Source organism: Aphelocoma coerulescens, chromosome 2 (assembly GCF_041296385.1).
Source record: "Aphelocoma coerulescens isolate FSJ_1873_10779 chromosome 2, UR_Acoe_1.0, whole genome shotgun sequence".
In the NCBI taxonomy this organism is placed as follows: Eukaryota; Metazoa; Chordata; class Aves; order Passeriformes; family Corvidae; genus Aphelocoma; species Aphelocoma coerulescens.
Genome location: NC_091015.1, coordinates 132941001 through 132960021, shown reverse-complemented (window position 1 = coordinate 132960021; position 19021 = coordinate 132941001). Strand labels below are relative to the sequence as shown.

At 37.6% G+C, this 19021-nt stretch overlaps 1 protein-coding gene across 4 annotated transcripts in view; it reads right to left on the bottom strand.

Annotated features, from left to right (window-relative positions):
• Window positions 1–19021, bottom strand: part of CSPP1 (centrosome and spindle pole associated protein 1) — a 61754-nt gene that overhangs the window by 24059 nt on the left and 18674 nt on the right. For 2 of the 4 annotated variants that reach the window (XM_069004902.1, XM_069004903.1), the window contains 10 exons: window positions 18188–18627; window positions 13968–14069; window positions 13244–13326; window positions 11387–11480; window positions 10367–10424; window positions 6561–6751; window positions 5543–5661; window positions 4470–4548; window positions 4016–4136; window positions 267–402 (listed from right to left, as the gene is read on the bottom strand). In XM_069004902.1, the coding sequence (XP_068861003.1) occupies window positions 267–402; window positions 4016–4136; window positions 4470–4548; window positions 5543–5661; window positions 6561–6751; window positions 10367–10424; window positions 11387–11480; window positions 13244–13326; window positions 13968–14069; window positions 18188–18627 (1423 nt within the window). The remainder of the gene's footprint in view (window positions 1–266; window positions 403–4015; window positions 4137–4469; window positions 4549–5542; window positions 5662–6560; window positions 6752–10366; window positions 10425–11386; window positions 11481–13243; window positions 13327–13967; window positions 14070–18187; window positions 18628–19021) is intronic. The other 2 variants (XM_069004905.1, XM_069004904.1) reach the window with 2 other exon arrangements.

Sequence of the window (19021 nt, the reverse complement as noted above, 5' to 3'; positions counted from 1 at the left end):
CTTCTCCCTTTACAACTGCATTGTGTCTTCACTTACAATTGACATATCCTGTGTTTCCCATTTTGTTTGGATTGTATTCTTTGAATGATTCTACAGAAATCAAAATAATAACTACTCCTAGAGTGCATCTCCTTGAAACAAATAAGTCTTATTTGTCAAGGGCTACCAGTGTTACAAAACAAGCAATAATATGGCTGAATAGAGCCCTTACGAGAGCAAGGAAACATCAGCCTTGAAAAGACAACCCATAATTCTCACAAACATACTTATAAGATTTCCTTCTGCATCCCTGAGAGGAGCACCACCACCACCTCTTCCCCAGGGATTGTAATTCCTCATTTCTGCTTCTAACTTCTCCTTCTCCTCTCGCTCTTGTCTGCGTCGCTCTTCTCTCTCTCTTATCTAAAAACACACCAACCAAAGTTAGTTCACAATAGTATCACATTAAGTAGAAGTTTCATAAAAAGTTAACAGAGCAAACTGAATGCTCTCATTATCTATTTCCCTCTTCTACATCAAGCAAATCCAAACAGTTCGCCACCTATACTCCAGACAGTGCACTGAATTCTGTTGTCAAAACATGCATGTCCAGTTGTGCATAATCAGAGAAACATACTACACATTATAAGACTTAGTCATGGTTTAGTATAGATTGGGTTTTTAGGAAAGAGGGCATCGGCCACGGAAGTGATTCTCTTGCAAAGAGGTGCTTACAGCTTCCTCTACGACCTGACAGAACCAATCAATTGGCTAGTTTGAATATTGGCAACTTTTTAAGCCACTTCAGAAGCTTGACACACCTCTGTGATCCACATTCAAGAACAAACAGAGCCCGGGAAAGCTCTCTTGTCTTCTGGCTTTCAAACAGGTAGTGGGGGCCCTGCAGGCGGCCCAGCGGGGCCGGGCCGGGCCTTGCTCAGCCCAGATGGGTTGGCCGAGGCGCGGCCCTGTCCCGCCTGCGGCCCCCCACGGCCCTGCTCCGTGCGGGCAGCCCCCGCTCCGTGCGGGCAGCCCCTGCTCCGTGCGGGCAGCCCCCGCTCAATGCGGGCAGCCCCCGCTCCGTGCGGGCAGCCCCTGCTCAATGCGGGCAGCCCCCGCTCCGTGTGGGCAGCCCCCGCTCCGTGCGGGCAGCCCCTGCTCCGTGCGGGCAGCCCCTTGCTCCATGCGGGCAGCCCCTGGCGCGGTCGAGGCTCATCCGGGGCCGCTGCCCCACTGCCCGGCAAAGATCATGTGACCAACAGCGGTAAGCGAATTCCAGCTGTGGGGCCGGGTGAGAGTAAACCTTTAGTGCTGTAAGTTTCCTCCAGAACAGATGAAGCCGCAGACATCAATCCTCTCCTGAGTCAGAGGAAGAGGAAAGGTGGAGGCAAGTGAAGAAAACACCATAGAGACACCAAAGTCAGTAAAGAAGGAAGAGCTGAAACCCTGAGGGAGGAGAAAGAGGAGATGCTTCAAGCTTAGAAGCTGAAATTCTGTTGTAAAGCTATGGTGATGGACTATGATATATCAGAGTACCCATTGTAATTTCATGGAAGCATGGGGGGTGAAGAGTTCAAACTGCAATTGTGAGCAAAAGTACCTATGCTGAAATAAGCAAATGACAGTAATTGTGAGCAAAAGTACTTGTGCTGAAATAAGCAAATGACAGCAGCTGTAATTTGATGAGGACCCTTGCTCCCAGGGGAGGAGGGCCTCTATTCCTAGAGATGAAGATGCTCCCAGAGACAGGTGAAGAGAACCTTTGCTTCTGAACAGCTCATCCTTAAAATGGTACCCCAGTAGCTCAAGACTGAACCCTCGAAAGCACTTGTGGGGAAAGCTGTAAGTCAGGGGAAGGGACTCTCACATGCGAGCAGAGAACCAACCCGGGCGGCTGTCTCGCTGTGACATTGAAGCCATGAGAGAACTGTTTCTTGTGGAGATGTCTCCATAGCATGAGCAAGAAAGACTCCTCTCCCTAAGTGAACAGAACAAGGTTACTATAGAAGTGGTAAACTGTCTGGAAATCTCAAGGGTTGTCTTTTTACAGTGTCAGTGGGATAAGGGAGAAAGGTGGGGGGAGGAGAAGTGTTCTGAAGGTTTAGTCTGACTTTTTTTCTTTCTTTTAGGTCTGTTAATAAACTTCTTTATATTCTTTTAAGTTTTGTGCCTGCTTTGCTTTCTCCAAATTCTTATCTCACAGAAGGAAAATAAGTAAGTGATATTTTGAACCAAACCACTACAGACTTCCAAGTTCCAGAAATGTTCACATCTGACATTTGCACTAGATCAAAAGTTCCTTATCTTTGGATCTTTGATACAGATTTTCATACTGCCTGAAAATTAAAAAGGCAAAATTCTACAATATTACTGCACTTGCTTCTCTCAATCTGGTATGTTTTGTTTAACCAAAACTTGGACTGGAGATGACTCCTAATAATAAATGCTTTAACAGAATGTTCCACAATTCTGTAATCATTCATAAGATAGTTTTCAGCAGTAATACATTATGATCTATGTATATAACACAGGAATGTTCATATGCTTTGCTCTTCTTTTTCTTCAAAATCATCTATGGAACTAAGTCTCCTAATAACTGTAGCATTTTTAAAGTGAACAGCTGTTAAAAAGTCCATCTTCTACTCCAAGCTTTTAAAACATTATTTATGTAGTTGAAATATGTTACTGTAATTTTCTTAAGTTGATTTCTCATGTGCATCAGATAAGTGTTTCATTAGATAAATATAATTAAATAAAACACTATGAGGGTGGTGAGGCTTTAGAACAGGTTGCCCAGAGAAGTTGTGGATGCCCCATCCCTGGAAGTGTTCAAGGCCAGGTTGGATGGGGCTTCACACTGCCTAGTCTAGTGGAAGGTGTCCATGGCAGGGGGATTGGAACAGGATGATTTTTAAGCTTCCTTCCAACCTAGGCCATTCTATGATTCTATAATTTCCATTTACCAAGTTATCACAATTTTGTAAGAGATATAATGAGTCAACAAAGACCCATCTAGCCCCTTCAAGTGTTTATAAAAATCATCAGTCAGGTTTGCCTATAGGAAAAAAAAGAATACTGTCTGTTTGCTTTGAACCATAGTAACTTTGAAAGACTGTATCATGCCACATTTATTAGACCTGTGCAGTCTCTCATATAGCGAGGTAAAATTTACTTGAGACTGTAGTGAGAAAATGCCTTCAGAGAACCACATGTACAGTATCTGACACTATTCCTAAATGGTTATTCTATTCTTTATTTGACCTTGGCTGGCAGCCTCTCATTTATTCCTTATGCACATTCATAATTAGAACTACAATATTTTTATACTTATTATTTACCTCTACCAAAGAAATACAGAAAAAAATAAAACATGAAAATGTTAAGTGCCACTGAACTGGGTTCTAGCAAAATTTCTTCCAAAGAGACATGTCTCATCATGGTCAAATACATTTTATAACTATAAACTCCCACAAGGTACAGCAGCAAAAGGCCACTAAAATGAGTACAGGACTTGGATATCTATTGGAACAGGAGACCTGAAAAATTTGTTTAGTCTTTCAAAAAAGAAGCTGAAAAGAATTAAGACATCACCTACAAACACACTGGAAATAAACATGAGGCAAGCCTTTGAATTAGTGTCCAAATGATCATGAAGAACTTATTGAAATTGGACTGTTCCTAATTATTGTAGCAATAATGGAATATCAGAGCAATACAAGCCATTTCTTTTCAGATGCAGATGCTTATGCTCATGAAAATAATAATATAAAGCTACATGCCTGGAACTAATGTGTTTGCTGTAACATTCTTAACATTCTCTCTGCCTCTGACAAAAAATTTGAAGAGCATACTGTCCACCTGAAGAGCTAAAATGAGCTAAAGCAGCATCAGAGGAAGGAAGTCATGAAGGGAAGAAGAGTTTAGAAAGCTTTTTACTTGTAAGCTAAATAAAATTGTCTTAAAGAGTACTAGAGTTGCCACCATTTTATGTCAAAAAATAGAAGAATAAAGAGTCTGAAACTTTATCACTCAGTACCTGCTGTTGTAATTCTTGTTGATAAGATAATGTTGCCTCTTTGGAAGGCTTTGTTTTTTCTTCAGAACACACTCCCATGCTTCTTTGTCTGTCTCCAGTATTCCTCTGTCCAATGTTACTTCTAAATTGAAAATTCACACATATAAAAGGAAAACATCACAGGGTCCAAAGTGGGGTAATTAAAAAAAATCCCTTCCTGAAGTTAAGAGCCGCTGTTTCCCACAGTCTGGCAGTTTATAATCCCAAGCATTTTCTTAAATCCATGTGAAAATAGCAGTTCACTGAATAACTCTTTTACTGTCTAGATAAAAATCTTTTATTAGAAGTTTGAAGAGCTGTCTTTAACACATTTTATTTCAAAGGCATATCTGTTCTCAGCAAAGTTTTACCAACACAAAAAGTATATCAATACAGATAAATACATACAAAGAATATGAATATAGATAACACTTACATGGACTGCTCTACTGGGGCTTGGCCTAAAGGAGGATCCAGACTAGGCGTGGGTTGCATTCCCATCATACCTGTACCATCTGCAAGTGAAAAAAAAATCCCTATTTTAAATTTTGAATGCTCAGATATAAATATTTTTCATTATTCAAAAGAACAGAGTTCACTGCTCAAACTCTGTGAGTGCAGAACAAACAGAATTCTCAGCTTCTATAACAAACTTAGCTAATCCTGAATGCCCTCTAAAGCAAGAAATACAATGCCAAGGTACAAGTCTATTTCTTAAATTCAACTTTAACCTCTTTAAATTTTACAAATTACTTCATTAAAATATTCTAAAATGAAATTACTCGCTTAATGGTGACACTTGTCCTCATTCTTTCCAAATGTCATTCAGATAAATTAGTAAAAGAGTTATTTTTCTAAGGTTCTTTTCTCCTTATTTTTTTACCTTTGCTATGAAGGTAGCACAAAAAAATTTTTTAAGTATTTCTGTTTTTTTCTCTAAAAAAGAAAGAAGAAAAAAAAAAAGAAAAACGAACACTATGTAATCCAGTCCCTCCCTACACACATCACAATTGTTTCAATCATGAGATCATCATGAAGCAGTCAAAGGACAGACAAAAAAGAAGTTCTTAAAATATAAAAGTAGACTACCCCAGACATTAATATTTTAATTTATTAATAAATATCTTTAAAATATTGACAATTATATCTGAAATTGTAACAATGCCTAAGCATGTAATTAATCATTATTTAAGTGATTTTAGGAAATAATGTTTTAATTATCAAAATTATAAAGAAAATAATCTGGAAGGAGTAACAGCAAAGAATCTGAGAGTAGAGCTTGTCCAAGTGATGAACAAGATTTCTGGGAGTCACAGCCCTTTTTGTTGCTGGAGAGAATTACTTCATTCAAAAACAGTATTTGAAAAAAAAGCCCTTTTCATTCAATACGCATCTAAAAAACAGGTTTAATTTGCTGTTACAAGTTCTACACTACCCATCATTTAACTAGATTAAAAGCAGTCATATGAATCACTCTAACAACCAATCCACCTAAAATCATCAACTTACAATATGCAAGAGCAGGATCCAAAGGATTCCTAGCCCCATAAAAGTAATAAGCATCATCATAAGGTGTTTTATAGTTGTCGGTCAAAACTGGTGGTGGAGGCGGTGGCAACGGTGCAAGCCTTAAAGAAAAAAGGGACACAATTCCTTGGTTTGTTGTACAACTGAAAAGATGTCATCAAAAGAAGTGGGTGGAGGAGAGAAGGAGAGGGAGGGAAAGAGAATGGAGGGGGACTGGAATAGAAAGAAAATTAATTATGGAAAAAATCCAGATTTTGTTCAGCTGAAGACCTCTCATTAGTGGCATGCAGGAACAAGATGCAGTAAGCTTCAGTAGGGAATTAACCTTCCCTGAGGGAGTAGTACATGATCCCAGACTATTCCAGGGATCTAAGGAACATAAAACAAGCACACCTTCTTTAAGTAGCTCAGTTAATGGTACTTCCTGGCTACATCAATAAAGAAAACAAGGCAAAATCTGGTCAAAGGGTGAGTAGCACAGCACAGCTTCAGCCACATGCCTGAATCTCCTTCTCTCCCTGAATAGTTTAGTCACAATCACACCATCTAGTGTAAGCTGTCCTTGCCTACAGTGCATTCCTGAGCTCAGCCCTGGGAGACTGCTTAATTAGCAGGGGCCAAACTCATGCCATACCAGCCTTCTGAAAACATGGACTCTGCTGGGCATGTGCACAAGCATCCTCACAGCGTGATTCAATATTACAGGCATGGACATAATTTCTATAACCCTTATCTACACAACCATCCACTACAAGAGAGCTGCCTTCAGAGATAATCCAGCCTCCATGGATTTTTTCAAATAAACTGTGAAGAAACTGACATTAAAAGTTTATTCCAGTTCAAAGCAGTTAAGTTTTCCGTTACTTGTCAAAATCCTATTTCTACCTTCATCAGTTCCTTGGAGAATGATCAGCAGCACCACTGAGCTCTACCTCAGCAGTTATAACATGCTAAACAACAATCTCCTTTAACATGCAAAATGAACATGATGGTAAAGCACCTGGGAGCTGCCATTTCCCCAAGACTGCTGACTACACTCCTCTGAAAGTCTTTATCACTCTGAGAGTCTTCATTCACTGGAGAGGCTGAACGGGCAGGCATTGGAGTTTGGAAAGCCACCCTGGGCCTTTCAGGAGGTACTTTCTCTTCAAAAGCTCTTGCTGTGAAGCCAAATTGCTTCAATCTATTTGGCTGAAGGAAAAAAAAAGAAGTAAGACAAAAAGAGAGAGGGAAAAAACCAAACCAAAACAGTCACCTTATTACTAGGAAATATTCTGAACCTCCATTTACGTTGGGTTAAACACAGGATCACAACTAGCTGTTCAAATTTCTAGTAACTGCATTTTTTCCTCCCAGTGATCTACTGGGAGTCTAACCCTACAAGGAAATCTCTGTCAATCTCTAATGAACTTTTATCAGAGATTTACAAAAAGCAACCTTATCACAGGTTTCAGGAATCTAGTTAATGTCCAGAAAAAAGAACATTTCCACAACTGTCTGTAGAACAGTTTATCTACAGCTGCCAATTTTCTACATTGACAGTATTCTCACATAATGCATAGGAAAATTTTCTGAAATCCCTTCCCTCCACCCCAAGATTGAAATAGCTCATAGTCAGTAAAAACTAAAATCAAATACACACGGAGACTTTCTCCAATAAACATTTCCTTGCAATACCATTATTTTATTTTTTAAATTCCTTTGATCTTAATAATTTTTTTCAACCATAACAATTATGAATTTTTGGGGGGAGTTCTTTTTAAAACAGAAGTAGAAAATGTTTATTTATAACTGGCAGCCTCAGAAGAGAGTCAAAAGCAACATGCAAATAATGTGAAGGCATGCAAGTCAGTTAGTTTCAGAACTATCCTATCATACCCAGAAAGCCTTTACAGCAACTGCTCTGCATAACTATTTTAATGCTTGTTTAAATAAGGCAATATAATAGGAAAATTGAAACAAGTCATACAGTGTACAAGTAAAAGAGATTTTGTTCTGAATTTATTGGTCCTAATATTGAAGTTCTTCAACTAACATGCATTTGGAGAAAGACCTGAAACCAGCTACATATTAAATACCTATCAGAAAATTATATACCCTACATTACAGAAATATTTCAATAAAATATTAAATCTTTACCTCCTCATCTCTTAGCTGCAAGACAGTGTATGCAAGGCAGTTAGTACTCACCAATCATGGACTACAGCGTTTGGATAAAAATTCTCAAAATCTACTAGACATGAATATTTGTTTATAACATTTAACTTCAAATTTCTAGATGTGAATACAGAATCAGATAACAGGTATTAGCTAAAGCAACTGAACTGTATAAAGCGGTCTACAGATTTTTTGTCTTTTCAAATCCAGTGTCTTGAGCAGCAGAACATTTAAAGCAGCCTTTCTCACTAAAAACTTAAATCTGAACTGTTCCCAAAGTGCCCCAGATTTCAGATCTAGAGCTGTTTTCAGATGTGACTTCAGTACTCAGTTCATCCTAGGGATAGTTTCACTTTAAACAAGCAGCATATACAACAGTCTACATTTATAGATTCTTAATTAGGCATTGCTATTTAACCAACCTGTAATTAATCAAGAAATCCACCTAATTAGAATCTCTCCCTGAGAGCCAATTTAAAGCTAACAGTGACTGATGCTTAATGAATGTAGCAATTCAACTTAATTGAAGGCTTTCAGCTAAATTAGTGCTTTTAAAACACTATGCATGCCCTATACTTACTCTAGATATAATTTTGTTCCTACGACAGGCACTTTGCAGACTCTGACTGGGATGTGTATGGTATATTGAGTGCTGCAGCACAGCAGGCTTCTGCACAGTCAGCTTTGATTACACAGTACTGTTTATACTGACCTTGAGGCCTGCTGAGCCAGAAGAGCCAACATCCTCTGCTCAGTTCTGCCTCCTCTCCTGCCTGCCTCCCAGCTGTACACTCCATCCCTCTCCCTTTCACCATCTGAATCCCTGATCAGCCAGCTGACCTCTCTATACAAACTAAGCAGCAAAAAAGATTCACATTTTTGCCAGATAACCAAGCTGAATCAGTTTGGGACCGAACATGCATGACAGATACTTAAAGCAGGGAGGGCAGGAACATGCAACCAGACAGGTATTCACTCTCCCCATTTAGGAGTAAGAATTTTGACTCAGCTTCATTGCTTGTCTTTGTGCGTTCTTAGTCTCCTGTCTCACAAGCTTCACAGAAAGAAAGAAATGCTTTCACAGAATATTCAGAGTTGGAAGGGATTCACAAGGACCTGACTAATAGCATTTTACAGCTATTCATTCATCTACATTTTCTAGCAAATAGGGCCTTCTTTCACCTCTACTGAACCCTCCAGAAATGGCCCAAGTTCCATTCAGTGTCGTAGCATCCCCCAAACCAGCACTATTGATAATTTAAACCAGTAACCAGTTAAATGAATAACCAGTCTATTCTTGCACAAAAGTTACCACCCTTCATCTTTAACAGCACATGTCCACCATACCCAACCTGTAGTGCCTTTGGGCACTTAGCAAGTACATGCAAATCATACAAGTTCTGTCAGCCTCTGCAAGACTGTCAGTCTCCTCCTGATGTTACTTGTGCTGATGACCTGAATACATATTAATCAAAATTCTTAATGTAATCATCACCTTACTAAGGAATTGGAGACAGTAGTAACTCTGCATTAAGTTTTATGAACAACACAATACTAAACATCTTGCTTTTTACAAAATCCTGTAAAAATGCTTGTAATCCTAAATACTATATTGGATGACTTTTAAAAATTTACAAATTTTAAATTAAAAACTGCTATAATGAGATCAACTCATCTGCAAAATAACCTTTTTTTTTTAATTTAGAAAGAGAAAAGCATACTTTGCATTCTCAAAGAAAGTTTACTACTGTGTGTATGGAAGAGGCTACCACTGGACACTAAGTATTTTTTCCATGATACCCACTGTTGGTACAAATTTCCACTTGGACACAGCAAAAGAAAATGTTCAATAACTTCCATGAAAGTATTTTCCTCTTAAACTGAAAGCATGTGTAATGACTTACAACCTGCGCTGCTTTTGGCTGGGGAAGAGTGAATTTTCTTCACAGTGGCTGTATGAGGCTGTGTTTTGGATTTGTGCTGAACACAGGATTGGTAATATAGAGATGGTTTTGTTATTGCTGAGCAGGGCCAAGGCCTTTTCTGCTTTTCGTGCTGCCATGCTGGTGAGGGGACTGGGGGTGCCTGGGAGGGTGGGAGGAGACACAGCTGGGACAGGTGACCCCAGCTGACCAAAGGGATATTCCAGACCATGCTCATCATGCTCAGTAGATAAAGTGGGGGGAAGAAGGAGAAAGAGGGGGATGTTTGGAGGGATGTTTGTCTTCCCAAGACATGTGATGGCTGAACACCTGGCTACCCATGGGAAGCACTGAATTAATTCCTTGTTTTGCTTTGCTGGTGTGTGCAGCTTTTGCTTTCCCTATTAAACTGTCTTCATCTCAACCCATGAGTTTTGCAGCTTTTACCCTTCCTATTCCCTCCCTGATCCCACTGGTGGGGAAGTGAGCAAGCAGCTGCTTGTGGGGCTCAGCTGCTGGATGGGGTTAAACCACCACACAGCCTCATCATCCTTGGCTTCAATTTTCTTATATACTGATGCCCTATTAAAAAGAAAATAGCCCAACATTTATCATTTTATAGCAGCTCAGTCACAACCCTATAGAGTTTTGTGATTGAACAATCACAGTGTGCATGTAAGAAAAAAAGAAGAGGTTACATAGATGAAAGAAAATCCAAGTTTCTTACCTTCTTTTCTGGGTCTCGAGCTCCAGAAGCAGCAACTGAGAGCTCAAGTTCCTTCTCACTGTTTTGTTTTGGTTTTTTTTAAAAAAAGGATCAAATCAGAAAGCAATAACAACTATATTCATTCTTTCAAAACACAAATTCACAACTCTGTAGCTCAAAGAGCTCTGAAAATACAGGATAACAGAAGATAATGATTCCACTTGATTTCTTCTGGAGTCAGGGAAGAAAGTAATATAATATTGGTAAATAAACAGAACTCTCAAGAAGTATCTGGCTATCAGCTATTTCACCTAGTAAAAATCCAACTACCATAAAAGGAGAAACCACCACAATTCTTTTTTACTACAACTTTTCAGGACATTTCTAAAAAATTTGTCTTTATTCACATTCAAGAAGTTATTATTAAACACATTGAAATGAATGATTTGAAAGTGCAGCAATAAATACTGTTTTGCTCAGGCTGTACAATTTTGCTCTGCATGTACAATTTTTGTCACAGTGAGACTGTCAATAGTGAGCAATTTTTAATTCCTTATCCCTTCTCTAATATTGCTGTGTTTATGTATCCATACTATTATTCAGTAGATAGCTACTAATAGGTAAGGAAGAAATTCATATTTTATTATTCTGCATAAGCCAGATGATCAAATGCTTTAAAAATGAAAGGTTACTTTCCTAAATTGGAAGGCAAAAACAAAACTAATTTTCAACTTTGCCAACTAGTTAAGCACTCCTGTACCAGCAAAAAAAGATAACTTTAGTTAAAGCTTCTTTACCCTTAAGAAACTAAAAATCAGTTTTAAAAATGAAAAAGTATTTGGCTTTTCTTTGCTTCACTGAAAGCTTGTGAATATGTTCATTATAAACTAAATCTCTCATGACAATGAGTTTAATTAAATGCAGTATTACTCAGCTACCTGGAATCCCTTAGTTATGAAATTACTTCTTACTGCACTGAATTAATGGAATGCCTTTAAATTTCAGCCACTGTCTTTAAAAAATACAGTAACTTTCCATTACCGTCTCTTATTTCGCTGCTGCTCAGCCATCTGTTCCATCAGTTCTTGTCTGTATTTCTCCTTTCTCCTCTGGAGAAGTTCTCGGTCCTGACCACCTTAAAGAAATGACCACACATTTGTGTAAATGCTCCACACAAAAGGTACTGGACAAAAACATTGTCTTTCAGTCAATTTAAAAACTGAAGCACAGCAGACTGTACAAACACTGGATCTTTATTGACTTTAAAAAAATAGATATCTGGTTTTAACAGACAATTTGTTTGGAGTATGATGATCAAAATTACTGGAATTTTCATTATTACTTTCCTAGTTTGCCTGGTTTTCTATAGTTTCCAAGCTATTTGATACAAAAGTAACTAAAAAAAGTAACTTTTTTTTTTTTTTTTTTCTAATGTTAACCTAAGGAAGATACACTACAGCACTCCAAAATTATGAGGCACTGCTCTGGATAAAAATGAAAATTAAAACTGAAGGGAGTCAAACCCATGGGGAGGAAAGCAAGTTGCTCCACTTTTAGGATGGTTCCCATGACTACTAAGAATTAGCAAAGTACTGACAGATGTAAAAGGATGTATGTAAAAGGAAATAATGGTAACAGCTCATGTAGACCTTAAGGAACACCAAAAACTTTGTTTGTGGTGGTTCCCCCACAATATGTGCAAAGGTCTTCTCTTATTTCAAAAACAAACTCCAAAAAACATCAGCAGCACTTTCTGTATCGTATGACTATCAGACACAAAGACTCCTAACATACTCTGTACACAAAGCAACTGTGGACTTCTGGTGAAGTAGACCTGAATAATAAAGAGAAGGAAGCTGGAAACTAAAACAAAAGCCAAATAAGCAACAGCAACAAAATCTGATGCATGACTGATTGATTTTTTTATTTAACTGTTGTGCTGGGACTACAAAGTGATCAAAATGCTCAAGATAACCTCATGGTTTGTGAGTTTGGGGGAGTCTGAAATCACTTCTCATTTTCAAAAAATTCAAGTTTCCATTTACTTAATCTTTTCACAACATAAGTTACAATACTCTTCTAACTAGTACTGCTAGGAGTACAAATTCACACCTCTGTGTCCTCAAGTTACTACAAATGAGATGACTGGGCAGACCAGAGACTGACCGCTACAACACCAATGGTTCATTGCTGCCTTTAAACAGTTCCAAAAAACGGACCTGCCACATAGAGCAGTGAAGATCAGGTAAATTCAAATGAAAAAATAAACAGATATTATTCTGACAACTGTTAATCTATTTTTCCACATTTCAAAGCTAGAGCTAGCTTGCCTTCAAAAGCTCCCATCTGAAGAACTACTACAGTTTTTATTCTTACCTTATAGTTTCCTGAATTCAGCTAAGAATGCTATGTCTTCACCAGTATTTCTGTCTATTACACTCAATACTAGTGTTTCCTGCTAAATTTTATGACTACAGGAAAGATAAGAAGAATCATTTGTTCTTGCCCAGGGTTGTGAACAGTACCATTTTCCATATTTCTGCAATTAAAATCCACTACAAAGCTGTGTCTTTAACAATACAGAGGTTAAGATTTCTCCCATATTTCATTTTGTAAAAATAATTTAATTGTTTATCTGGGCCTTAAAAAGTTAATGAAATCCAAGAAGAAACTCAGGCTCCTCAAAATTAATTAGTAAGTCCTGTAACATTAAGGGGGAAAAGGAGTATGTTTTGCTTTAGTTTCTCTATGTACATAATACTCATTTACCAGTCTTGGAGACAACTAGCACAAGGAAAAAGAAAAACTCATTTTTCTAGTTTTTACCTATTCACATGGAGAAATAATACATGCAAAGAAAGTCTAACTTGGTGGTTTTAGTTAGGTTTTTATACATACCAAGAACAAGGCCTGTTGCATACCGCATTTCAGCTGCAGACTTGGCCTGCTCATTAGCTGAAGAACTAATCTGTACCTGATTTCTGGCAAAGACAGAAAAAGAAAATGGAATGATCAACCTCAAACTCCTGCACAGTCTGTGGGAAACATGACAGATTCACTTACATCACTGTGTGACACATTTATGACAAACAGTTTTCCTACAATCCAAAGAAATATCCCAAGCAAAAGAAGAAACTGCCTGGCAAAAAGGCATTTCTCACAATTCCCATTTGCCTGTGGTTTCTGAAGCCATCAGAAAAACTGACTCAGTTGAGCACTTCAACCATGTTGACTGAATGGTGCCAGTCAAGAGTTTACGTAAGGACTTTACAAGTGTTCTGCTTCTGCCTCACCCACTTAGATCACGTCAGGACGTGCAAAACCAAGAGAAGAGGAAGAAAAGGAATTTTAAAACTACTATAAAAACAGGATTCCACACTATTTGACTCAATAAAAGTCATCAGTTGGAGAACAGGTGCTCTATTAATTCAAAAAGAAAACTGGCATGCAAGCTTCAATGGCCGTTTTCAGAGGAAACATGTTTTTCTTGTTATACTATATTGTAGCTGCAGGAAAAAAACTACCAGGCATTTCAGACAATGTTTTGGGATTCCAAGCCAACATTTTCCTCTCACCACAATTTTGCAGTGCAATTATCAGAAAAATACACAGTATACCACACCTAGAATCTGCAGTTCTTGAGATCGGCCGCATACGTGCTCTCTCCTTTAATTCATCTTCATAATCTGCAGGTACATCTCTTACCATTCCATTCAGATAGGGCCTTAAAGAAATAGAAAATACTCAGCTATGCTTGCCTAGAAACAGCCAATCTGAAATGGAAGTTCAGCAGTTTCATGCAAATGGATCTGCTGCCTGAATGCACACTGGACAGCAGAACCAGTTCTGAAAATATCACACCAATTTTCTAGAAATAATTCACTTTGCTAGCACTGTCAGGGCAGCTATTTGTCTGGAGTGTGAATTCCCAAGCCTGCTTTCCTGCAGCCTTTATATAATGAGCCTGGTTAAGAGTTTTGAGCACTAAAGGGCTTTTGACACTCACACTGCATTAATTGAAACAGATCTTGCTGCTCTTAATCCCCAGGAGCCAGCAAAGTCTTCAGCAGGTTTTGGCACACAGCTATTGGGTAAGGCTGGTGAAACAGCCAATTCAGATATGAAAAGCTTCTTTAAGGACAATCTACACTTCACTGCACACCCAATAGAATTTAAAAAGGTGAAGTGACTTTTGATCAAGAAAAGAGACAGGCAACACCATGAATACAAAAATTCAGGAGCTAAAATTTGAGTCATCTACATAAGAAGTGAAATCATATCATTGAAACTTCAAGTAACTTCAAAGATGCCAAATACTGTATGGACACAAGGGAGCTATTCCTGAAAAGATCTGGGGTGGTAGAATTTACAAGGTTTTCTTGACTTGCAAAGTAACAACCCTTTAATGAGGACTTCAAGTTATTATGACAAAACAGGGCAAAAATACGTATTCAGTGAAAAATAAAGTACCCAACAAATGCTAACAAAGTTCTATATTTTCCAGAGCTGGACAGAGGCAAGGAATTCCTATTAAGCAAACCAAAAAAACCCCAAAACCAAGGTAAATGTGGGAAAAAACCTCATTCTTTTACATAAAAAGAATCACAGCTCTGCCTATCTCTAATTTAAATAAAAGTCAATAACCAAAGGCAAAAGGATGCAAGCAGATTATTAAACATTGATCTGGCATCTTAACAACCCACCAGGACAACATGAAAGAACAACATTTACCCACTTGGTATAACATGATCTCCTTTCATGATCAAGATCATCTTTATGACAACAATCAATCTGCTCCTTACAAGGCTGGTCACGTAAGACTGAAACACAGTCAGGAAACAGAAAGCCAAGTCCCCAGTGTAATGAAACGATGCAGGAAGGAAGCAAAGAAACAAACCTTGGAATTCAAGAGGCAACCTTTTTTGTAAAAAGCAGCCAGCTTAGCACAGCAGGGCCAGACATGTTGGCCCAATTCAATCAAGAAGCTGTTGTCTCCTGTTTACAGGAAAGACCTGACAGCTAGGTCGTTCTGCTCCTAAGAACCAAAACATTTTGCAATTCTTCTCACTTCCCGCTCACAATTTCTGTTTGTTGAAATATGCCACAGACCTTGTGACTCCATCAAAACAGAAACCCTTCTGAAAAGTCCTGTTATGACCATCTGCCCCTCCAAACTAATAACCCCCATATAAAAACCAAAGAACTTTAGTAGAGCAAATAAAAACATGTCTCCTTTCGAACTTAGTTTCCATCATGAATCAAATGTGTTTGGGAAAAGTTGACTTTGCCTGAAATGTAGAAAAAAAATGCTAACACTTCAGAAGCTGAGCTGTAGCTAACTAAGAGATGTATTTCTCCTTGAAGAGACTGAATGCACTTCATAGGAGGTTAAGTGGAGCTCCTTGCAAAGGAGAAAAAAGTACCAGATTAAAAAACACATTTAATAAAGATATACTGAAAATTAATTCTCAATAAAAATTCATTAGTAGAAAATATACACAAAAAACCATAAACAATCTTATGTACAAAATTAAGTTCAGGTAATTCAGGTGATGGTCCAGAAGATTCTTTTAAGAAGATGCACCACGTCTGCCAACAGCAAAGATAAGAGTCTCATCTCTATTCTCTTTTAAAAAAGAAAACTGGTGCTAAACCAGTTTCAGAGGTCTCTCCAAATAACCCATGAATTGCCTGGTGATATATTAGTCACAGATATTTATATAAGCACCATCCACATTTTCTGGAATATCTAAAAACTAATATACTAATATTCAACATGATGTCTACGGTTGGTTCAAACAACATACTTGCTGATAGTTTATCTATATAATTCTGTATAAATTCTTTGAGAAATAAAGTAAACCCTCAAACATTATCAAATGGTTACTTTTATTTAAATATTAGACACTGTGTCCATCTGCCTTAGACAGTGGCAAACAGCTACCTAATAAAAAGAGGACACTCATCCTGAGCATTAACTGACTCACTTTAATTCTCTGACAGAATTAAACATTGCTGTTAGTTTGAAAAATATTTTGGTTGTCTTTGTTAGACATCAAATTCAGCTTCTAATATTTTTCTTTCTGAAAAGCTATAGGACAAGTCCACTTTATCCTACAACCTCATTTGCTCATTTCTACCAATAATACACTACAGAATGGAACAGATTTTGAATTTTGCGTTCTCTTCTCTGAATCTCAGCAGAAAACAGGCAATCTTGTTCCTCTCATCTATTTAACCACTGTTTCCATTTGCTAGTCTTTTTCAGAAACATTGTATGAATAAATACACACTTTTTAGAAGCACACCAGCACAGTCTGAAACTTTGTAGTAACCCATTTATTAGAGTCTGCCTCTCCCAAATACTTCCAGACATTTCATTTTTTCCACAGACTTACTTCCTTTACTTTTTTTTAAGGCTGAGAAAGAATATCAAGAGCTATTTTTGGAGAAAAAATTTTCTAACTCTCTTGGCATTTGAAACTGGAAAAGAAATATGAGTTCACTGAATTCAGAAAATGCTTTTATGGTAGAAGAGCATTTCCTCTCACCCCAGTTATTGATTTGCAGTACTATCCAGAAAATTATCCCTGTAAACAATGACTCAAAAGATCATTTAACCCATCCACCAGCCACTACCAACAAAACATAATAGTAATATTTAACACTGTTTAGAGCAGTACAATTTGCCTTTGTTTTTCATAGAAGTATTATTTCTAGAAAAAAGAAAAAGTGCTTATTTTGCCTTGCAAAGAAAGAACACTGGTGGTTCCTTCATTGAAGCAGTTGCAGGAAAATAATTCTGGCAACAGGCTTAACACAAATAAAAATAAAAATAAAAACAATTACAACACTCATGTTCCCAAGACCTGGAAAGGGAACAAATTAACACCTTTAAAATATCATTTGAAAATTTATTTACAATAAACTTCACTGCTTTATTTACCTATATAAACAAATCAGTTTCAAGTTTGGTGCTGTCTCCCACCACAACCCATCTGGTTTTGAAAGCAACCAGTTCTTGCAGTGGAATAACTAAAGTCGACCAGAATGCCAAACCCTGAATGATTAAGAAAGATGTACTTTTTTTATTTTCTTTTAAACAGGTAAGCTAGAAGAGAAAGATTAACAATTTATGTCAAAGTAACCCAACTGATGTACCAGTTAACACAGTAAAGACTACTTAATACTGAACAGTACATAATATTAGTTTTCCTGGTGAATGATTTATATAAGACACTCTCTTTTGTTCAGTTTGGGCTTTCGCAAATGTTTATTCAACCTGTGTAGTTACTAGAGAGATTAGCACCTATTAAAACCATCAACTACACAGATGTTTAAAGCCTGTCATTTAGGAAGACATGGAGTAAAAAAGAGGATTTTTAAAACATAGACTTTTACATTTTATACACATAGTCACATGTACCAAAAATTGAAGCTCAAACCAGTTTTGGAATCTGAACTGAAAACTGACTTGTGGTAACTATTACAGAGAAAGGAAACAGAGGTAACATTGGGCTCCCAGTGCAGGGGTTTGCTCTCAAATATGCTTTCTGGCAAACCATTCTTCATAAAAATGAGTTGTGAACTGCTGCTTCTGGGGTAATTTTTCTAGTATCCTTGGTTTGCTATAACATATAAAATGTTTCTTAATGTATGATGTATAAAGGTACTGGTCCAATTTTTCAACACTTTTTCTATAAATTATTGCAAAGGTCCTTTTTGTAAGTAAGTACAACAATTCTTCTTTCACATGGGAATTTTCTCTAATATTGAAAGAGAGTAAACCACAGCTGTCAACAAGCACTACAGAAATAAAGAAGAAAATGGAGCCAAGAATACCTTTCAGAATAAAAACTCCGGGGAGTTTTTCTGTCATAGGTGCTTTCACATCTAAATCTATGGTCCATTTCTGCGTTTGTCTCAGGATCATATTCCCCTCTGTAGTATCTTCTCCCCAAATCACCATCTTCATCAACTCTGTGATGCTTCCTAGTAGAAATTACAGATTGGCTAGCAAATCCACGATGTCTTTGATTGTGAACTTCTTCATCAAGTCTTTTATTTAATAGTCGACTTCTTAATTCAACCTCATCATCTAACCTGTGGTACCTGTCTTCCTCCAACCATCTCTTATTTAGCACCTCTTCGCAACCTTCTGTGGAAGTAAAGGCATCCTTCTTGGGAGGTTCTGCACCTGTGTTACAGGGCTGGACTTCTCTATGTAGTTCTGGCTGGAGCCTGGTAACAGCAATAGGTGTTTTATTCCTGTGCATCTCATTCTGTTTAATGGAAACAATATTGAAAGGGTTGAATATAAACAAATCACATTGAGTAAAACCTTAGTTCTGTATTTCTTCAAATAAACCCTAATCAAGAAGAAAGGTAAGAGGTGAGCAAGGAAAATACCTCAAGAAGTGATTAAAAACTAGGGGTTTATTCATTTTTCTTGAGGAAAAAGAGAGTACTGTTCCTCTTATCTAATGTCTTTCAGAAGAATGGCTATCAATAGTGGACAGGTCTTTTATGAACTCCAATATGACCTCCAGTTTTTTAGGTGCAAAGAATCAAAAAAACACTTCAAACTTTACTTCCTCAAGAGACTGGGCATCTTCATTCTATCCAGATTCAGGCAAGTCTGCAATACTTCTTACCTATGAGCACAACCTTTTAACC